This window comes from Vombatus ursinus, unplaced genomic scaffold (assembly GCF_900497805.2).
Source record: "Vombatus ursinus unplaced genomic scaffold, bare-nosed wombat genome assembly UNPS02000582.1, whole genome shotgun sequence".
NCBI classification, from domain to species: Eukaryota; Metazoa; Chordata; class Mammalia; order Diprotodontia; family Vombatidae; genus Vombatus; species Vombatus ursinus.
Genome location: NW_020940360.1, coordinates 6,311,828 through 6,329,584, shown reverse-complemented (window position 1 = coordinate 6,329,584; position 17,757 = coordinate 6,311,828). Strand labels below are relative to the sequence as shown.

Genomic DNA, 17,757 nt, shown 5'->3' with positions numbered 1-17,757 from the left:
TTTGTTTGTTTTGGCAAAATGAGGATGTTAACTAGATAATCTGTATGTTTTCCTTACATTCTTCATTTTCTAAGAAGCATTCTTTTAAGAAGGTGACTGTGAATAGCAACAGACCATAAATAAAAGTAAAGTGATATTTTATGGCATTCAATTGTCTGTGTTATAGTAATGGAATTTATTGGAAAGAACAAGTATAGTATTCAACTGCTTATGGAGTAGAAGGACTACAAATTTTAAAAATTAAGGTAATATGTTTTAACCTGATGAAGGTCTAGCAATTGAGTGAGAATTTTGGTCCTGATATTTTAGAAATGTTGGATAGCATTGTGGGATATGCTTTACTTAAGCCAAGGGGTATCTACTCAGAGTTGTATAGCATGACAGAAATGGCAGAAAACTAGCTGTTGTAGATGAAAGCTCCTCTGAATATGATTACCTTCTAGGCTGAGTGCTTAGAACAGAGAATTTTTGACCACTAAGAGATTCTGAAATGTGTTGGTGATAGGAGCAAGAAAGTCTGTTATAGTTTCTTCCTATGGGACCCTCCTAAATCAATGAAATTGCATATGGGTTACTCTTCCAATGCAATATTAGCCTGCCTTAGCAGGTTTCATCTAGCACATCAGGATAGTTTGCAGTGCTTCTTAAATTGTGGGTCACAACCCCATATTTGGCAACAGTAAAAGATTTCTGAACACACGACCAAAAATTAATTAAAAATCAAACACATAATGAATCCAAAGTGTTTCTGGCAGTGCTTACGCATGTTGCATCATGCAACTTCACTTCAGCCTTGGTTCTGAACACACAGCGTGTGTATTTTGCACTGCACATGCCCTCACGCTACACACCAACAAATGCTGCTGAAACATGAAAAGCAGTTGCCAGTGGAAAAAATTTAAGAAGCCCTGGTTTAAGGGATTGGGTGCCTCCTGGGGATTTCTCAAATCTTTTTTTTCCCCATAAGAGAGTTAATAGTAGTAGGTCAGGTTGGTATCAGTGCTGAAGATGTTGAATCCAGTGAAGTCTCACTATAGTGTAGTCTTACTCCACATATTCATGTCAGGTATATGTTGAAAGTTTCATCATACATATCATGTAAAAATCATATGCTAAAAGCTACTGCCTAAATTGACCAGGCAACTACTATGCACTTGAAAGCATATTAGTAATATATTCAATGGCAAAATCCTAAGGAAGTTTAATGTTTGATATTTTTCACTAAAATAAAGGTATGCAGGGCTTTATAAGGATTAGCAGGTTAGATTACAATAATTTAAACCCTCCATATTATTCTGTCAGATCTTGGATCCAAGCCTACATATGAGGTCTTGACGGAATTCGTGTTCTACCTGGCTCTCGTATCACTCTTGCTTACTTTAACAGGGGATGTTCTCAAGGATGTTGGTAGCATGCATTTCAGCAGCTGATACTGCTGTTCCACTTAGGAGCAGAATGAAGTTTGTTTTCAACTTTTTTGTGAAGAATGTAAAGTACCTTTTTAATAAGTACATTTGTATATTGCCGTCAAAGAAGTTAAGAAGAGAATGCTAACATATTAATGGAATCATCTGAATATTGAAAATTAACATAAATCCCAAGACTGTTGGCATTTATTATCTAAATCATAGAACAAAGATATGAGTAAGAAAAAGTAAAAGGAAATATTGAATTAACAGCAAGAGCAAAACTCATGAATAAATTAAATACATTATGTTTAGAAGGTAAGCTATATGTTTGTGCATGTATATTTGCTATATAAAGTTCTGTGAAAACCTCTTATTTAAAAAAAAAAGGCTTCATGAGCCTACTTTATTATTAGTTAGTGTCAAAGGAATTATGAAACCTGTTTTCCAAGAGGCATGCTTTTGATTTATAAAAGTTAAAGTAGGTAACAGTAAAGATATAATTAACACTGTATCTCTTGATTTTTATAGATTTGATTCAGGCTACCAATGAGACAAATGTTAATATCCCTCAGATGGCTGACACACTTTTTGAAAGAGCAACAAATAGTAGCTGGGTGGTTGTATTCAAAGCCTTAGTGACAACACACCATCTAATGGTCCACGGTAATGAGGTAAGCTATAGTTTTCTCAGTTTAGTGTTTTGTTTTGTTTTGTTTTTAATAGGAGGGAAGGTTAACAGGAATATTGCAACTAAATTTGTTTAGTAATTAATAGATGCTAAAGAGCCATTTCTCATCCCCTCCTCTCTTTTTTATGTACTTATTTTTATCTGTTCTTGGAGAGATTGCTTTTATCTGTTCTTGGAGGATAGCGAAATGCACACTAAGTGGCCACTGATAAGATAAGGATGGTTGTTATCTCTTAGGTTTTCCTTAGTGTTACACCCATGTCATTATTTGTATAATATTTACATGCCTTTGTGGGAAAAAATTTTAGGTGGTGACTCAAGGTTGTTAGGATTTGGATATTAGAAGATAAAGAGAAAAACTGTATCAGGTTTTGAATGTAATTGTTGGATCTTCATATAGCCATTTTTCCAAAGAAAAATTCTAAGTTAAATATTTTCCTTTGTTTTAAATGTATTTAAATATCATTAGGAACACTATTTCAAATGCTAGGTAATAAATTGAAATTTGGTTCAGTTGTAATTGAATTCAATTCAAAACATGAAGTACATGTTCTATATAAAGAACCATGCTAAATATATTTGGTAGGGCAGGATGTGAATGTGCTGTTGCTTTGTGTATATATAAATGAATATGACAAATTTCTTGCCCTCAAAGATTTAACATTTGGGGCAGCTAGGTGGCGCAGTGGATAGAGCACCGGCCCTGAAGTCAGGAGGACCTGAGTTCAAATCCGACCTCAGACCAAACACTTGACACTTACTAGCTGTGTGACCCTGGGCAAGTCACTTAACCCCAGTTGTCTAAAAATAAAAATAAAATAAAAGATTTAACATTTAATAGGGAAAGTTAGGCATATTCATAAATGACTATTAAAATAATTGAGAGATAAGTGCAATTAGAGGCTAAAACAAAGTGCTTTGGGAGACCTGGCAAAATAAAAATTAGTTTTAGCTAGATAGATCAGGAAAGATTTCTGGGAAAAGATTTTAAACTAGTCTTTGAAGGGAAGGGGTAAGATTTTGACAAGAGATAATAGTGGGATTTGGGGGTGAGGGACTGGAATAAAAAGAACATTTCAAGTGTAAGGAACACTGTCTTTCCGTGTCTGTGACAATGCTTATGAAGAGTATGCTTAGAGGAATGACAGCTCAGTTTCACTCAAGCTTCAAATAAACAGATCATCTAATTATGATTTTGTTTTTCAGAGATTTATTCAGTATTTGGCCTCTAGAAATACATTATTCAATCTCAGCAATTTTTTGGACAAGAGTGGATCTCATGGTAAGGATATATTTGTAATATATTACTTGAGATTTATAAGTAAAGAGTTATGATCAAACTTGGGTCTGGATGTTTATAGCTCTTGGCACTAATTTTGACCCCAAATTGGCTTATTTTTGACTCCTAAGATGATATCCTTCTGCATCATTAAGTAGAATAATGGTTTAGATCTCTAGAAAGATAATTTCCTCTTTTGGGGGAAAATACTTTTTGAAAAAATCCGTGATTACATTTTCATTCTTCACAATACTTCACATGAAGCATTTAACTACAGTTGGGTAATATAGTTTCTATCTTAGTAAACAAAATTACAGTTAAAGGTTTCCTATGAAATAAATTTTTGTTGTTTTTTTTTTTACAGGTTATGATATGTCTACCTTTATAAGACGTTATAGTAGATACTTGAATGAAAAGGCTTTCTCCTACAGACAAATGGCCTTTGACTTTGCCAGAGTGAAGAAGGGGTATGATTTGCATTTCATATTTCTATTTTAGCATACTGAGGAAATGAAGCGTTCTTGGTTTCCACTCATCCATCAGTTAAGAAATTTATTATAGAGTCGCTAAGAAGCTTGAAAAGAAACAGCAGCTAATATTTGAACATTTGAAATTCCTCTGGGGGGAACGTTCTTGCTGTAAGTGGTGCTATGAGGGTTAATATTGGGTTAATTATTATTTTTAACACATCTTTGTATTTTAATGCCCCAAAGTCAAGTTTGCTATTAGAAGTTGTATCAGGAAGTAACAATTTAGGTAATTATGTTTAAATGTTTCCTCTACACCCACCAATCTAAATCAATGCTAAATACGATAATACTTTTATAATCTTTTATTGAGAGGAAATAAAGCAACATACATTTTAAGTGGAGGTGACTTTTAGATTATAGATATTAAACATGATGTTATTTTCCAAGACCCTGAGGACTTTGAACTGGTTTTCCCCATTTTCCTGAGCTGGCCAACAGTGCTCCCTTCCCATGGGGTTAGATGAGAAGCCCTGCAACGTTCTTCTTGGCTCTAATCCTGTGAATCCACTCTAGAGTGGACTGCTGCTTCCCTTGAAGTCCTGCCTTCAAGAAGCCCAATGTTTCCCCCGAAATCCCTGGACCAGGGGTAAGGAACCTGTAGCCTCAAGGCCACATGTGGCCCTCTAGGTCCTCAAGTGCAGTCCTTGGACTGAATCCAAACTTCACATTGTTTGGATTCAGTCAAGACTCCACACTTGAGGACCTAGAGGACCACATGTGGCCTTGAGGCTGCAAATTCCCCATCCTGCCCTGGGCGTTGCTGAGAGCAGGCAACCAGGGAGTTCTCTGTGGCAGGTTATTTTGTAACAAGTTGTAAAGGCTATGAGGTGTGGGAATAAGAGCACTAGACTTAACAGTCTGAAGGACCTGGGTTTGAATTCCTGCCCTGGCATTTATTAGCTTTGTGAGTTGTGTGTTTAGTTACAAATCAGCTTTGAATGCCTTAGCCTGAGGTGATCAGTCATTGCTATGTCCACACAGAGGGAAGCATGTCAGCCAAGGTTTGCACATCCCAACTGAAGAGGGATGAGATAATGCTATATGCCATTTCTTTAGCACCTCATTCTATTTTCCCTCACCCCCAGACCTTGGGCAGCAGGGTCCCTAGCTTGTGGTCGTAGATCTCTTCAACATAAAATCCCCCTGGCCTCCTTAGCATAGGCATAAGCAGTACCTCTTCTACTCTCTGTCACCAGACATTGACTAATGCTGTTATCATGTTCTGTTAAGGAAAGAGTAGATGCCACTGCCACCACTGCCAACACCAATGCCCTGTTCTCAGCCATAAATGTAGGCCTCCCCTAAGACTGGGGTGGGAGTAGAGGATTGAGAGAAGTAGCTACAGGCTGCCTAGGCCTAGGGACCTTCTATAACACATGATCCTCCTAGACACCTTTACCATTGTCCCTTCTTGCCCTGGTACCAGCCCCTCTCAGAGTTTGTGACAGAAGAGTGATTGACCTCGCCATCCTTTTTTTTTTGTGTGTGGTTTTCTTTTTTTTTTTTTTTTAGCGAGGCAGTTGGAGTTAAGTGACTTACCCAGAGTCACATAGCTAGTAAGTATCAAGTGTCTGAGGCCGGATTTGAACTCAGGTCCTCCTGACCTCAGAGCCAGTGCTCTATCCACTGTGCCACCAAACTGCCCCTCGCCATCCTTTCTTCTGATCATCTTCATTTCCCTGAACAACTGCTTTCACCTTCCCCAATGATTAACAAACTCCCACTGTCTGATTCCCCTCAATCCCTGTGACTATCACAGTTTACCAAGGCGAAAACCTTTTAGTCCCTACTCCACTCCAGATCACACCGCCATTCAGCTTAGACCTACCCTATCCACCCATTTCCTCTTCTTCCTTTTCCTTCCACTTTGTCCTCTAAAATGTCTGCTCCATCAGAACCAAATGTCCTTTCATCTCTCATTCTTTTCATTTTATTATGCTCATGGAAATTCAGCTTTCTACAGAAAACCATTCTCATTGCTTATTTTGTCATGCCCCACCCACACTTGGCTTGGAGGAGGAGTGTTTCTTGCTGTCTGCTACCACTTCCAGAACCTTCTTATGCTGCCATCATGCAATGATTTCTCTTTATTTTGAGGTTCACTCCATCTGTCTATAATACACTATCCAGATCCTTATTACACTCATGCCTCCAGATATTTTTCTTTTTTCCTTTGAGTACCTGGCCCATATTCTTCCATCCCAGCTCTTGCCTTTGCCCTTGCAAATGTCAATATTTAAGTTCCTTCAAACACCCAATCTTCCCAGGCCATTAACCTTTATAACTTCTGAAACCTATATCCCAATTCTACCTTAGCTTCTCATAGGGAATGGTCATACTTTAGACTTCATGAATACCCAAAACTATTTGAACTCCATGATTTTGAATTCTTAAATTCTCTTCTCTAAACATAATTTCTATCTTTCCATCTCTTCCCCATTATTTATTTTTTAGAAATAGGTTTTATTGACTTTTATACCACTAGACTTTCTTCCACCAATGAAACACTTGAAGGAGAAGTGAGGAGGGTATGCATTCCAGGCATGAGGGACAGCTAGTGCAAAGCCACAGAAATGAGAGAGAGTGTGTCATATGTATGAGAAACAGAAAGAAGGACAAGCCTTGCCAATTCTTCTTCCATCTCATCTCTCATCTCCATCTCCTCTCTACTCACATAGCCTCATCCTTCATTGTTCAGGTTCTTACCATCTTTACCACCTGTAAAAATCTAAATGGCTTTCTTTCTTTTAGAATAAAATAAAATAAAAAACAAGCTAAACCTGTCTGGCTGCTGTATCTGTTCCCCCAGTAAAATGAAAGTTCCTTGATGAAAGGAAATGTTTCATTTTTTATCTTTGAGTATTCAGGCCCCAATATAATATCTTACATACATTATGATTGTTGAATTGAATATAGAGAAAAGTGCTTGGCAACACCTATTCTTAGGAGGCATGAACTGGATGATGATATGGCAAGATTAGAGAAAGAAGAATATAGTGTAGGGGTAACTACATAAGCAAGAAGATCATTGACATCTGATACATTGTCCTTTCACAAGGACAGTGTGTATCACATTCCATCTGTAATCCCCATCTCTCAAATGAGAGTGAAAAGTTTGTGTTTTCCAGTTGTCTAGGACCACAATAGTTTATTCAATTCAGTAGGAAGAGAACCAAGAGAAACAAATATTATGGAAGCCAAGGGAAGGGTGTGTTTAAGAAGGTAGAGTAGTCAGTAGTGTCAGAAGTTGTAAAGATGTCAAGTTTAATGAGGATTAAGAAAAGACCATTGCTTTTAGCAGTTAAGATATCATTAGTAAATTTGCAGAGAACAGATTCATTTGAGTGGTGGATTGTGAAGCAAGATTGCAATAGATTGTGAAGTGAATGGAAAGTGTGACAATGCAGGTTGTGAGTATAGTCAGCCCTTTAAAAGAGTTGGGCTATGAAAAAGAAAAATGATATGAGAGAGTGGCTTGAGATGGTGGGATCAAGCAAAAAGATTTTTTTAAAAGGATCAGGGAAAACAATATGTATGTTAGACGATGGGGAAAGCAGTAGTTAAGGAGATATTGAAAGAAAAAGAGAATGATCTAGGACAGGGGTCAAGCTCAAGAAGGAAAAGAGTGGGATCAAGAGTACAAGTAGAGGAAGTTACCTTGTCAAGGAGAAATTTGTTCACCTTTTCATCAGAGATTGGAGCAAATGAAAAAAGAATCAGTATTGATCAAGAAGGATTTTTAGGTGTTAGAGCAGAGGAGAAGAAGGAGCTCATGCTGAATCACTTGTTTTCTAAATAAAGTAGGATGGAAGGTCCTCTGCTAAGAAGGCTTGGGGAGGAGGTCTGGTATAAGAGGTTTGAGGAGCTCAGAAAAAAAGATAAGAATAGCTACTGAAGAGTCTGACAGTTAATCAGGTATTTCTGTCAATCACATATGAGTGGAGGAATAAGAGTAGAGAAGTCTTTGAACTACACATAATGAACTCCCTGAGAAAGGAAGAATGACTTGAAAGCTAGTAGTCTACTATGACAGAATTTTGGACTAGGTTAGAGCATTATGCAGTTGTTCCATGCTATGATCTCTCATATCTGCAAAGGTGTTGGAGGGGTTATTTTCCATAAGATGTGCTGAACCTGGAGTTAATAGAGACTACACATAAGATATTTTACTGTGAGTAATTCATCTAACTTCTGAGTCTGTTTCCCCCTTAGTAAAATGGAAATAATAATGCCTGTGTTGCCCCTACCTCACAGGGTTGTTGTCAGGATCAAATGAGGTAATTGTACATACATGTATACATTCACATATACATGAGTGTGTGTGTCCATATATACACACATGCACAAACATATTGTGCTTTGTAAATTTTAAAGTTACATATAAAATTGTTGTTATTTATTATAGTTCAACAGCCAGCTCCATCTTTTTGGTCCGGAATAGTTTCCCATCATTGCTTATATACGTGCAGTTATTTCCCTGGATGGAATGTAAGATTCTTGAGGGTACCTACTCTTTCCCTTTTGTCTTTGTATTTCTAGTGTCTAGCACAGTGACTGGCATGTCATATCACAGTCACAGAATTTGAGAGTTGGAAGCAACCTCAATAGCAATTTAGTACAACCTATACACAGAAGGAGTCCCCACTCTAACAACCTGACAGGCGGTGTCATGGCCTGTACTTGAAACCTCCAAAGAAGCAGAACCCACTGCCTCTCGAGGCATGCTATTCTACTTTTGGAAAGCCCTAATTATAGGAAATTTTTTTTATATCAAGCCTAAATTTACCTCTTTGCCACTTACACCCATTACTTCAGATTTTGCCCTCTACAGCTAAATAGAAAGAGTCTAATCCCTCCTCTACATCACAGCCATTAAGTCAGTGACCATTTATTAAGCACTTGTTACTTGCCAGGCACTGTGCTAATCTCTGGCTTTATAAATATGAAAGAGAAAAACAGTCCCTGAAAGAGCTTACAAACTAATAGGGGAAGATAACACACACAAAAAGGAGCTGAACTAGGGGGTGAAAGAAAGTACTCAGTGGAGGAATGGTGGAGGAGCCCAAAGGAGTGAAGGAAGGAAATGAAGGGATGGCTGGCCTGGGTGCCCTTCTTAAATGGAGTTTTGGAACTCATTATCCCTGCCCTCTAGTCACAGGGGAAGAGGGTATTGATAAAATGTGAGTACCAATGTTGATTTGACCTTGCAGGATGTTGAGGTTTCCCATTTAGATATTTAGAGATAGCTATCATGCTCCCCTCCTTGACACCCCTCCCCCGAATCTTCTCTTTAAACATGCCTAATTCCTTCAACCAATCCTCATATGACATGAATTCAAGGCCCTTCATCATTATGTTTGCTCTTCTCTATGTACTTTTAACCTTGCCAGTGTTACTCTGAAACCATGGTATCCAGAACTGAAAGCATATTCCAAATGAGGAAGGTTGCAGGGTGCATAGAAATACATTTCCCTATTCATGAAAACTATGCCTCCCTTAATACAAACCAAGATGGCAATAGCTTTTTTTGGCTTCCACATCATACTGCTGACTCATATTGAGCTTACAGTATACTAAAATCCGAAGATCTTTATCAGAACAACTGCTGTCTAACCACACCTCAGCCCCATCTTCTGTTTATAAAACTGATTATTTTGTACCCATTTTAAGACTTTATACCTATCCCTGTTGAATTTCATCTTATTAGACTTACCCCACTTTTCCAGATTATCAAGGTTTTTTGGATACTGACTATTACCCTGGATGTTAGTTATCCTTACTTCAATACCTATCCATCCATGGCTTTAGAAGTCAATCATTCCCAACCTTTTTGGTCTCAGTATCCCTTTACACTCTTAAAAGTAACTTAATATCTCGAAGGGCTCTAGTTTATGTGAGTTATGTCTATCAATATTTACTATAGAAATTAAAATGTCTTGGTTTTATTATGAAAATGATTTTGTCCTCATGTACTCAAGGACTCTCAGGGGATCCGTAGACCCTATTTTTAGAACCACCAATTTAAGACATTGATAAAAATGTTAAACCCAGAACAGATCCCTGGGGTACCACACTGCAGAACTGCTACTATATTTACAAGGAACCATTAGCAGCTACTTCTTGAATACTGCCATCTAATCAGTTCTGAATTCATCTAATTAATTATATTATTATCTAGTTGCTAGTGATGTATATGACTGTTGATTAATTTTTCTACCTTTTAAAGGGTGAACTTATCATTAAGGTAAGCCATGGATTGATTAATTGCCCTACTTTTGACAAATAGTTTTCCAATAGACTTCCTATCCTCTCATCACTGCTCTATTATATCTTAATGGCAGACTTGTGATCTGTGTCCGCTCTTCACCTTCATTCATTCTTCCTGTTCAGGAAGAGGACACTCGTTCACAATGTTGCTTATCTTTCTCTCATTGTTTATTTTCATCTAGATTCTGTTTCCCTTGAATCCCCATTCTGATTTTCTTAAATTAACACATATTCTTAATATACAATCCTACTATACCACTATGTTTATCTATTCTGTTCCTTTTGAATAAGATATGACCATTATCTATCTTTATTCTAGCCACTTATCTGATCCCAATATGTCTCTGTTACTTCTGAGGTCAAATTTGCTCCCAGGTAGTAAAAATCTCTAGCTCACTTTGGATGTTAGATGTTTTGTCCATTTTTGTTATCTTACATCTCTTCTGCCCTTTGTGGCTAAATTCCTTGAAACATCCATTTACAATAGGTACCTCTACTTTCTGTCCTTTCAAGTCTTTTCTTAACCCTGTACAATCAGGCATCCAGCTTTATCATTCCACCAAAACTGTTCTCTATGAAGTTACCACTGATCTCTTAGTTGCCAAATCCAAAGGTCTTTTCTCAGTCTTCATCTTCTCAAGCTCTCTGTAACTTTTGACACTGTTGATCATTCTCTCTTCTCTAAGTTTTCAGTACCCTACTCTCTCCTGGTTCTCCTCCTACCTATCAGACCACTCCTTCTCAGCTTCCTAGCCTCATCCAGATCACACCTTCTAAATGCATATGTTTCATAGGGTTCTGTTCTGGGCCTTCTCTTCTCCCTCTATGTTAAGTTTGCTGATCTCATCAGCTCCCATCTCTATGCTGACAATTCTCAAATCTACCTATCTTGTCCCAACCGTTTCGCTGACCTCCAGTCTCTCATCTCTAGCTGCCTTTCAGATATCTCAAATTGGTTGTCCAATAGACATCTTAAACTCATCATGTCCAAAATGGAACTCATTATCTTTCCCTCTAAAACATTCCCCTTTCTACTTTTCCTATTACCGTAGAAGGTAACACCATCCTTCCAGTTCCTCAGTCTTACATCCTAAGTGTTATCTTTGACTCTTCACCATCTCTTCCCACCACCACCACCCCCATATCCAACTTGCTGCCAAAACCTGTTGGTTTCACCTTTGCTAAATCTCTTGAATATACCCCCTTTTCCCCTCTGATATTGTCACCACTCTGATTCAGGCACTCATCATTACCTACTTGGATTATTGCAATAGCCTCCTGGGGGCTTCTGCTTGCTTCAGGTCTCCACCCCCCACTCTAATCCTTTCTTCCTTTGACCACTAAAGCACAAATCCTATCATGTGTCACACACACCTACACACCATTCCACAACACACCACTCAAAAAACTATAGTGGCTCCCTGTCACCTCTAGGATCAAATAAAAAAAAATCCTCTGATTGGTGTTCAAAGCCCTTCATAACCTAGCCTCCTCCTACTTTCCACTCTTCTCAGACCTTACTCCCCAACACTCTTTGATCCAGTTACACTGGTCTCTTTCTTGTTCTGTGAAAAAGAAACTCCATCTCTCTGTTCTGGGCATTATCTCTGTGTCCCCTAAAAGTATGGTTCAATTTGTATTCAGAGTTTATCACTTCTCTCTCTGCAGGTGGATAGCATTTTTCATCATGAGTTCTTTGGAATTATGTTAGATGATTGTATTGATCAGAGTAGCTAAGCCTTTCACAGTCGGTCATCATTACAATATTGCTGTTACTATGCACAGTGTTCTGGTTCTACTCATTTTACTTTGTATTAGTTCATATAAGTTTTCCCAGGTTTTCTGAAATCATCCCCCTCATCATTTCTTATAGCACAACAATATTCCATTATAATCATATACCACAATTTTTTAGCCATTCCAATTGATGGTCACCCCATATTTCCAATTCTTTGCTACCACAAAAAGAACTGCTATTAATATTTTTGTACCTATAGATCCTTTTCCTTTTTCTTTGATCTCTTTTAGATACAGACCTAGTAGTGGTATTTCTGAGTCAAAGGATATTGGCCATAGTTCCAAATTGTTCTCCAGAATGGTTGGACCAGTTCACAACTCCTTCAACAATATGTTAGTGTTGTAATTTTTACACATCCCCTCCAGCATTTGTCATTTTCCTTTTCTGTCATGTTAGAGAATCTTATAGGTGTAAGGTAGTACCTCAGAGTTGTCTTAATTTACATTAAGATCTATATAGATCTAATCAAATTTTTATGTGACTCTTAATATCTTTGATTTCTTCCTCTGAAAACTGCCTATTCATATCCTTTGACTATCAACTGGGAAATGACTATTATTTTTATAAATTTAACTCAGTTCCCTATATATTTGAGAAATGAGGCCTTTATCAGAGAAATTTCCTGCTTTCCTTCTAATTTTGGCTGCATTAGCTTTGTTTGTGCAAAATCTTTTTTATTTCATGTAAAAAAAAATATCCATTTTACCTCCTATGATCCACTTTGTCTTTTGTTTGGTCATAAATTCTTCCTTTATCCACAGGTCTTACATTTAAAACTATTCCATGCTCCCCGAATTTGCTTATGGTATCACTCTTTATGTCTAAATCATGTACCTATTTTGACCTTATCTTGATATATAGTATGAAATGTTGGTTTATCCCTAGTTTCTGCCAAACTGTTTTCCAGTTTTCCAAACAATTTTTGTCAGATAGTGAGTTCTTGCCCCCAAAGCTTAAATCTTTGGGTTTGTTGAACCCAAATGACCCATTATGGTCATTTACTACTGTGTATTACATACTTAATCCATTCCACTGATACACTACTCTATTTCTTAGCCGGTACTGAATTGTTTTCATGATTCCTGCTTTGTCATATAATTTGAAATCTGGTACTGCTAGGCTGCCTTCCTTCACATTTTTTTCATTGATTTCCTTGACATTCTTGACCTTTTGTTATTCTAGATTAATTTTGTTATTTTTTCTAGCTCTAAAAAAATAATTCTTTGGTACTTTGACTGGTATAGCACTTAATAAGTAAATTAACTTAGGTAGAATTGTCTTTTTTTATAATATATTGGCTCAGCCTAACTCTAAGTAATTAATATTTCTCCAGAATTTTAGATCTGTATTTGTGTGAAAAGTGTATTGTAATTGTGTTCATATAATCCCTGCCTTTGTCCTGGCAAGTAGACTCCCAAGAATTTTATATTGTCCTCAATTGTTTTAAATGGAATTTTTCTTTCTATCTCTTCCTGCTGGGTTTTATTGGTAATATATAGAAATGCTGATGATTTATGTACTTTTTTATATTCTGCAGTTTTGCTAAAGTTATGAATTGTTTCAACTAGTTTTTTAGTTGATTATTTAAGGTTTTCTAAGTATACCATCATATCATTTGCAAAGAGTGATAGTTTTGCTTCCTCATTGTCTATTCTTACTCCTTCAATTTCTTGTCTTATGCTATAGCTAGACTTTATAGCACAATATTGAATAATAGTGGTGATAATGGACATTGCTTCACCTTTGATCTTCTTGAAAAGGCTTCTAGTTTATGCCCATTACAAATAATGCTTGCCTCTTGGGTTTAGATAGATATTACTTTTCATTTTAAGAAAATTTCCATTAAGTCCTATGCTTTCAGGTGTTTTTAATAGGAATAGATATTGTATCATTTTAAAAGATTTTTCTTTTTTTGTTAAAATAGTTACATGATTTTTATTTTTTTTTGTTATTGATATGGCCAATTATGCTGATAGTTTTCCTAATATTGAACCAGCTCTGCATCTCTGGTATAAATCCCACCTGGTCATAGTATATGATCTTTGTGATATATTGTATAATATCTTTGTTAGTATTTTATTTAAATTTTTTTCCATATTCATTAGGAGAATTAGTCTATAGTTTTCTTTCTGTGTTTTTTCTCTCTCTGAGTTAGGTTTCAAAACTACATTCGTTTCATAGAAAGAATTTACTAGGACTCCTCCTTTACTTATTTTTTCCTTCAAATAGTTTATATCATATTGGAATTAATTGTTCTGTAAGTATTTGGTAGAATTCACTTGTAAATTTGTCTGGTCTTTGGGATTTTTTCTTAGGGAACTCATTGATGGCTTGTTCAATTTCTTTTTCTAAAATAAGGTTATTTAAGCATTTAATTTTCTCTTTTGTTAATCTGGGCAATTTATTTTTTGTAAATATTCATATATTTTACTTAGATTGTCAGTTGTATTGGCATATAATTGGGCAAAATAGCTACTAATAATTGCTTTAGTCTCATCTTCATTGGTGGTGCATTCACCCTTTTCATTTCTGATACTAGAAATTTGGTTTTCTTTATTTTTTAATCAAATTAATCAGTAATTTATCTATTTTAGTTGTTTGTTTGTTTTTTCACAAAACCAGTTCCTAGTTTTATTTACTAATTAATTTTTTTACTTTCAATTTTATTATTCTTTCCTTTGATTTTCAGGATTTCCATTTTGGTGTTTAATTGGAGATTTTTAATTTGTTCCTTTTCTAGTTTTTTTTAATCATGTGCCCAATTCATTGATCTGCTCTTTCTGTTTTTTGTTGATGTAAGCGTTTAGAGATATAATTTTTCCCCTAAGTACTGCTTTGACTGAATCCCACAAATTTTGATATGTAGTCTCATTGTTGTCATTATCTTTGATGAAATTATTGTTTCTGTGATTTGTTCTTTGATCCTATGATTTGATTATAATTATTTGATTTGGTTATTGTGTTTCTTTGATTTAATTATGATAATAGAAATTATTCTATTATTTTATTTGATAATTCTATATTTCTATGATTTGTAATTATGATTCTATTATTTCATTCTATGATTCTATTCTATGATTTAGCCTTTAGGATTAGATTATTTAGTTTCCAATTAATTTTAATCTATGTTTCCAAGGTTCTTTACTGAATATAATTTTTATTGCATTATGGTCTGAGAAGGGTGCATTTAATATTTCTATTTTTCTGAATAATTTTTCTGTGAACTGCAAATTCTGACCCTAAATACAGAAGGATTTCTAGAGTTGGAGAACTAGAAAATTAAAAGTATTACCCTGTAGATTTATAACATACTAGAACCATGGAAAAGCTTTAGTATTTTTAATAATTATTAGTAAAGTATAAATTGAGAGTACAGATAATTTAAAAACTAGGGAAAATATGTATATAAAAAGAGATATTTTAATGGCAGTCTTCTTTTTGAAAGAAGTTGATTAATAGGATTTAAAAGTGTGTTATAGAGAGTAATGTTGTAATGATTTTCTGCCAGAAAGTTCTCTTTATGGCCCAGTAGTCTAATGATTATTATGATTTATTAAATTTTTAAACTTTGTAGGCTATAGTATCTTTTTGTGCATATAAATAAGTTAATGTTCAATAATTCACGTGACAACTCTCCTTCATCAGCTTGTTACTATGTGGTGTCAGTATAAGATTTTTAGTGAAACCTGTCATTCAGACTGCTACTTATTTATATATGCAATTCAACATATCTTAAGTACATACTATGTGCAAAGTCATCCATTTATTGACTGACTACTATGTGTTAGGCCCTGTGCTAGGCCCTCAGAATATAGACAATAGAATTAGCCCTTCCTTTTAAGGAATTTACTTCCTCTTGAAGGGAAACAGAATGTATATAGATAACAATAAGCAAAATGTAGAGAGTAAATACAAAGTAATTTTGGAGTCAAGAGACTGCTAATAACTGGGGGGTTAGGAAAGGAGGTAGCCTTTGAACTGTAATGTGAATTAACTAATGGTTCTGTGATACAAAGGTGAGCAGGGACACAAAAGCAGGAGATAGAATGTTAGGTATGGAGAACAATGGACAGGCCAGATTGGCTGGAATGATGAGTGTGTGAGGTGAAGTAATGTGCTATCAGCCTCAAAAAAATAGGTCAGAGCCAGACTGTACATTTAAAGAAATGCCAAATAGAGATATTTATATTTTATCGTAGAGATAATAAGAGTATGAAGCTTTTTTCCCCACTTAGTAGTATTCTATTTTTTCCAATTACATGTAAGGATAGTTTTCAACATTCACTTTTATAAGATTTTGAGTTCCAAATTTTTTTCTCCCTCCCTCTCACCTCTCACCCCTTCCAAAGATGGCAAGCAATCTGATATAGACTATACATGTACAATCATATTAAACATATTTCCACATTAGTCATGCTATGAAAGAAGAATCAGAACAAAAGAAGAAAACCACGAGAGAAAATAGTATGCTTTGATCCGCATTCAGACTCCATAGTTCTGTCTTTGGATGTGGATAGCATTTTGCATCATGAGTCTTTTGGAATTGTCTTAGACCGTTATATCACTGAGAAGAGCTAAGTCTGCTAAATTTGGTCATCTCACAGTGTTGCTGTTATTGTGTACAATATTCTCCTGGTTCTGCTAACTAGTATAAAGCTTCTTGACCAGGGAAGTAACAAGGTCGCTTATGTGCTTTGGGATTACAAATTTGGCTGGTGTGTGGAGAATGGAAGGTAGAGTGGAGAGACTAAAAGGGAAGGAGGGCAATTAAGAGGATATTATAATAGTCCAGGAAAGAAGGGTTGAGGACCTGAACTGGGTTGGTCATGCTGTGATGAAGAGAAAGGGGATGAACATACGCAGTGTTGTAGAGATATGTATGTATATACAGGAGTCATGCGCTTGAGTAGTATGTTTCAAAATATCGTTTGATATTCTTGTATTTTACAGTGTGATTTATATTGATTAAGCAGTGTATTTTTTCATTAACTTAATGCATGTGACATTTTAATGGCAAATTATTTCATGCAACATATTCTTGGTAGGTACTGGGAATACCACGATGAAAGTCTGCATAGGTACTGGGAATGCTGTGATAAAAGATAATATAATTCCTGCCCTTAAGTTTATGGCATATTAGACTTTAGTCTAATACCCTTTATATATTATTTTATGCAAAATACCTTTCCCACTTACAGAGATATATTCTAAAAACACTAGAAAATAGAAAAGTCAAAGTATTATACTTTGTTTGTCAGGTAGAGAGAAGCCCTCAAATTGAACCTAAACTACGACACGGTAGTAATTATCACATAATCTAGAAATATCTGGTTTGATTAAGTTAAGGAGCCACAGAATGTTAAAAAGAAAGATTGCAACCTCCTTGAAGCAATCTTCCTAATATAAGTTAGTGAGCAACTAATAACACTTTACTGTGTCTGAGGAAAACAATACAACTCAATGAATTCTAAGATTTTTCATACTATAATACAAACTGCCATGGAAAGTATTTCAGGGTTTTATTTCTAATTCATTCCTTCTTTGCTGCTCCAGTTGGTGTAAATCAGTTTTCTACCTTATAAAACATAACAATAGCATCTTATATCTATTTGTATGTTGCTTTACACCAGAGATGCCTTACCTTTTTATTTCATATCCCCAAAGCTTTGAGATAATCAGGGGACCAAAGAGTAAGATATGATGTAGAGCTGATGTGACTGCCCCATGTGTATATGTGGGGAGGAGAAAACATTTCTTTGGGATACTGGCAAACTGTAGACACTTGG

General features: G+C 35.7%; 1 protein-coding gene across 9 annotated transcripts in view; it reads left to right on the top strand.

Annotated features, from left to right (window-relative positions):
- The window catches only part of SNAP91 (synaptosome associated protein 91), a 160,018-nt gene that overhangs the window by 36,614 nt on the left and 105,647 nt on the right, over positions 1-17,757 (top strand). For all 9 annotated transcript variants that reach the window (XM_027856580.1, XM_027856632.1, XM_027856624.1 and 6 more), the window contains exons 3-5: positions 1,938-2,080; positions 3,304-3,379; positions 3,741-3,843. In XM_027856580.1, the coding sequence (XP_027712381.1) occupies positions 1,938-2,080; positions 3,304-3,379; positions 3,741-3,843 (322 nt within the window). The remainder of the gene's footprint in view (positions 1-1,937; positions 2,081-3,303; positions 3,380-3,740; positions 3,844-17,757) is intronic.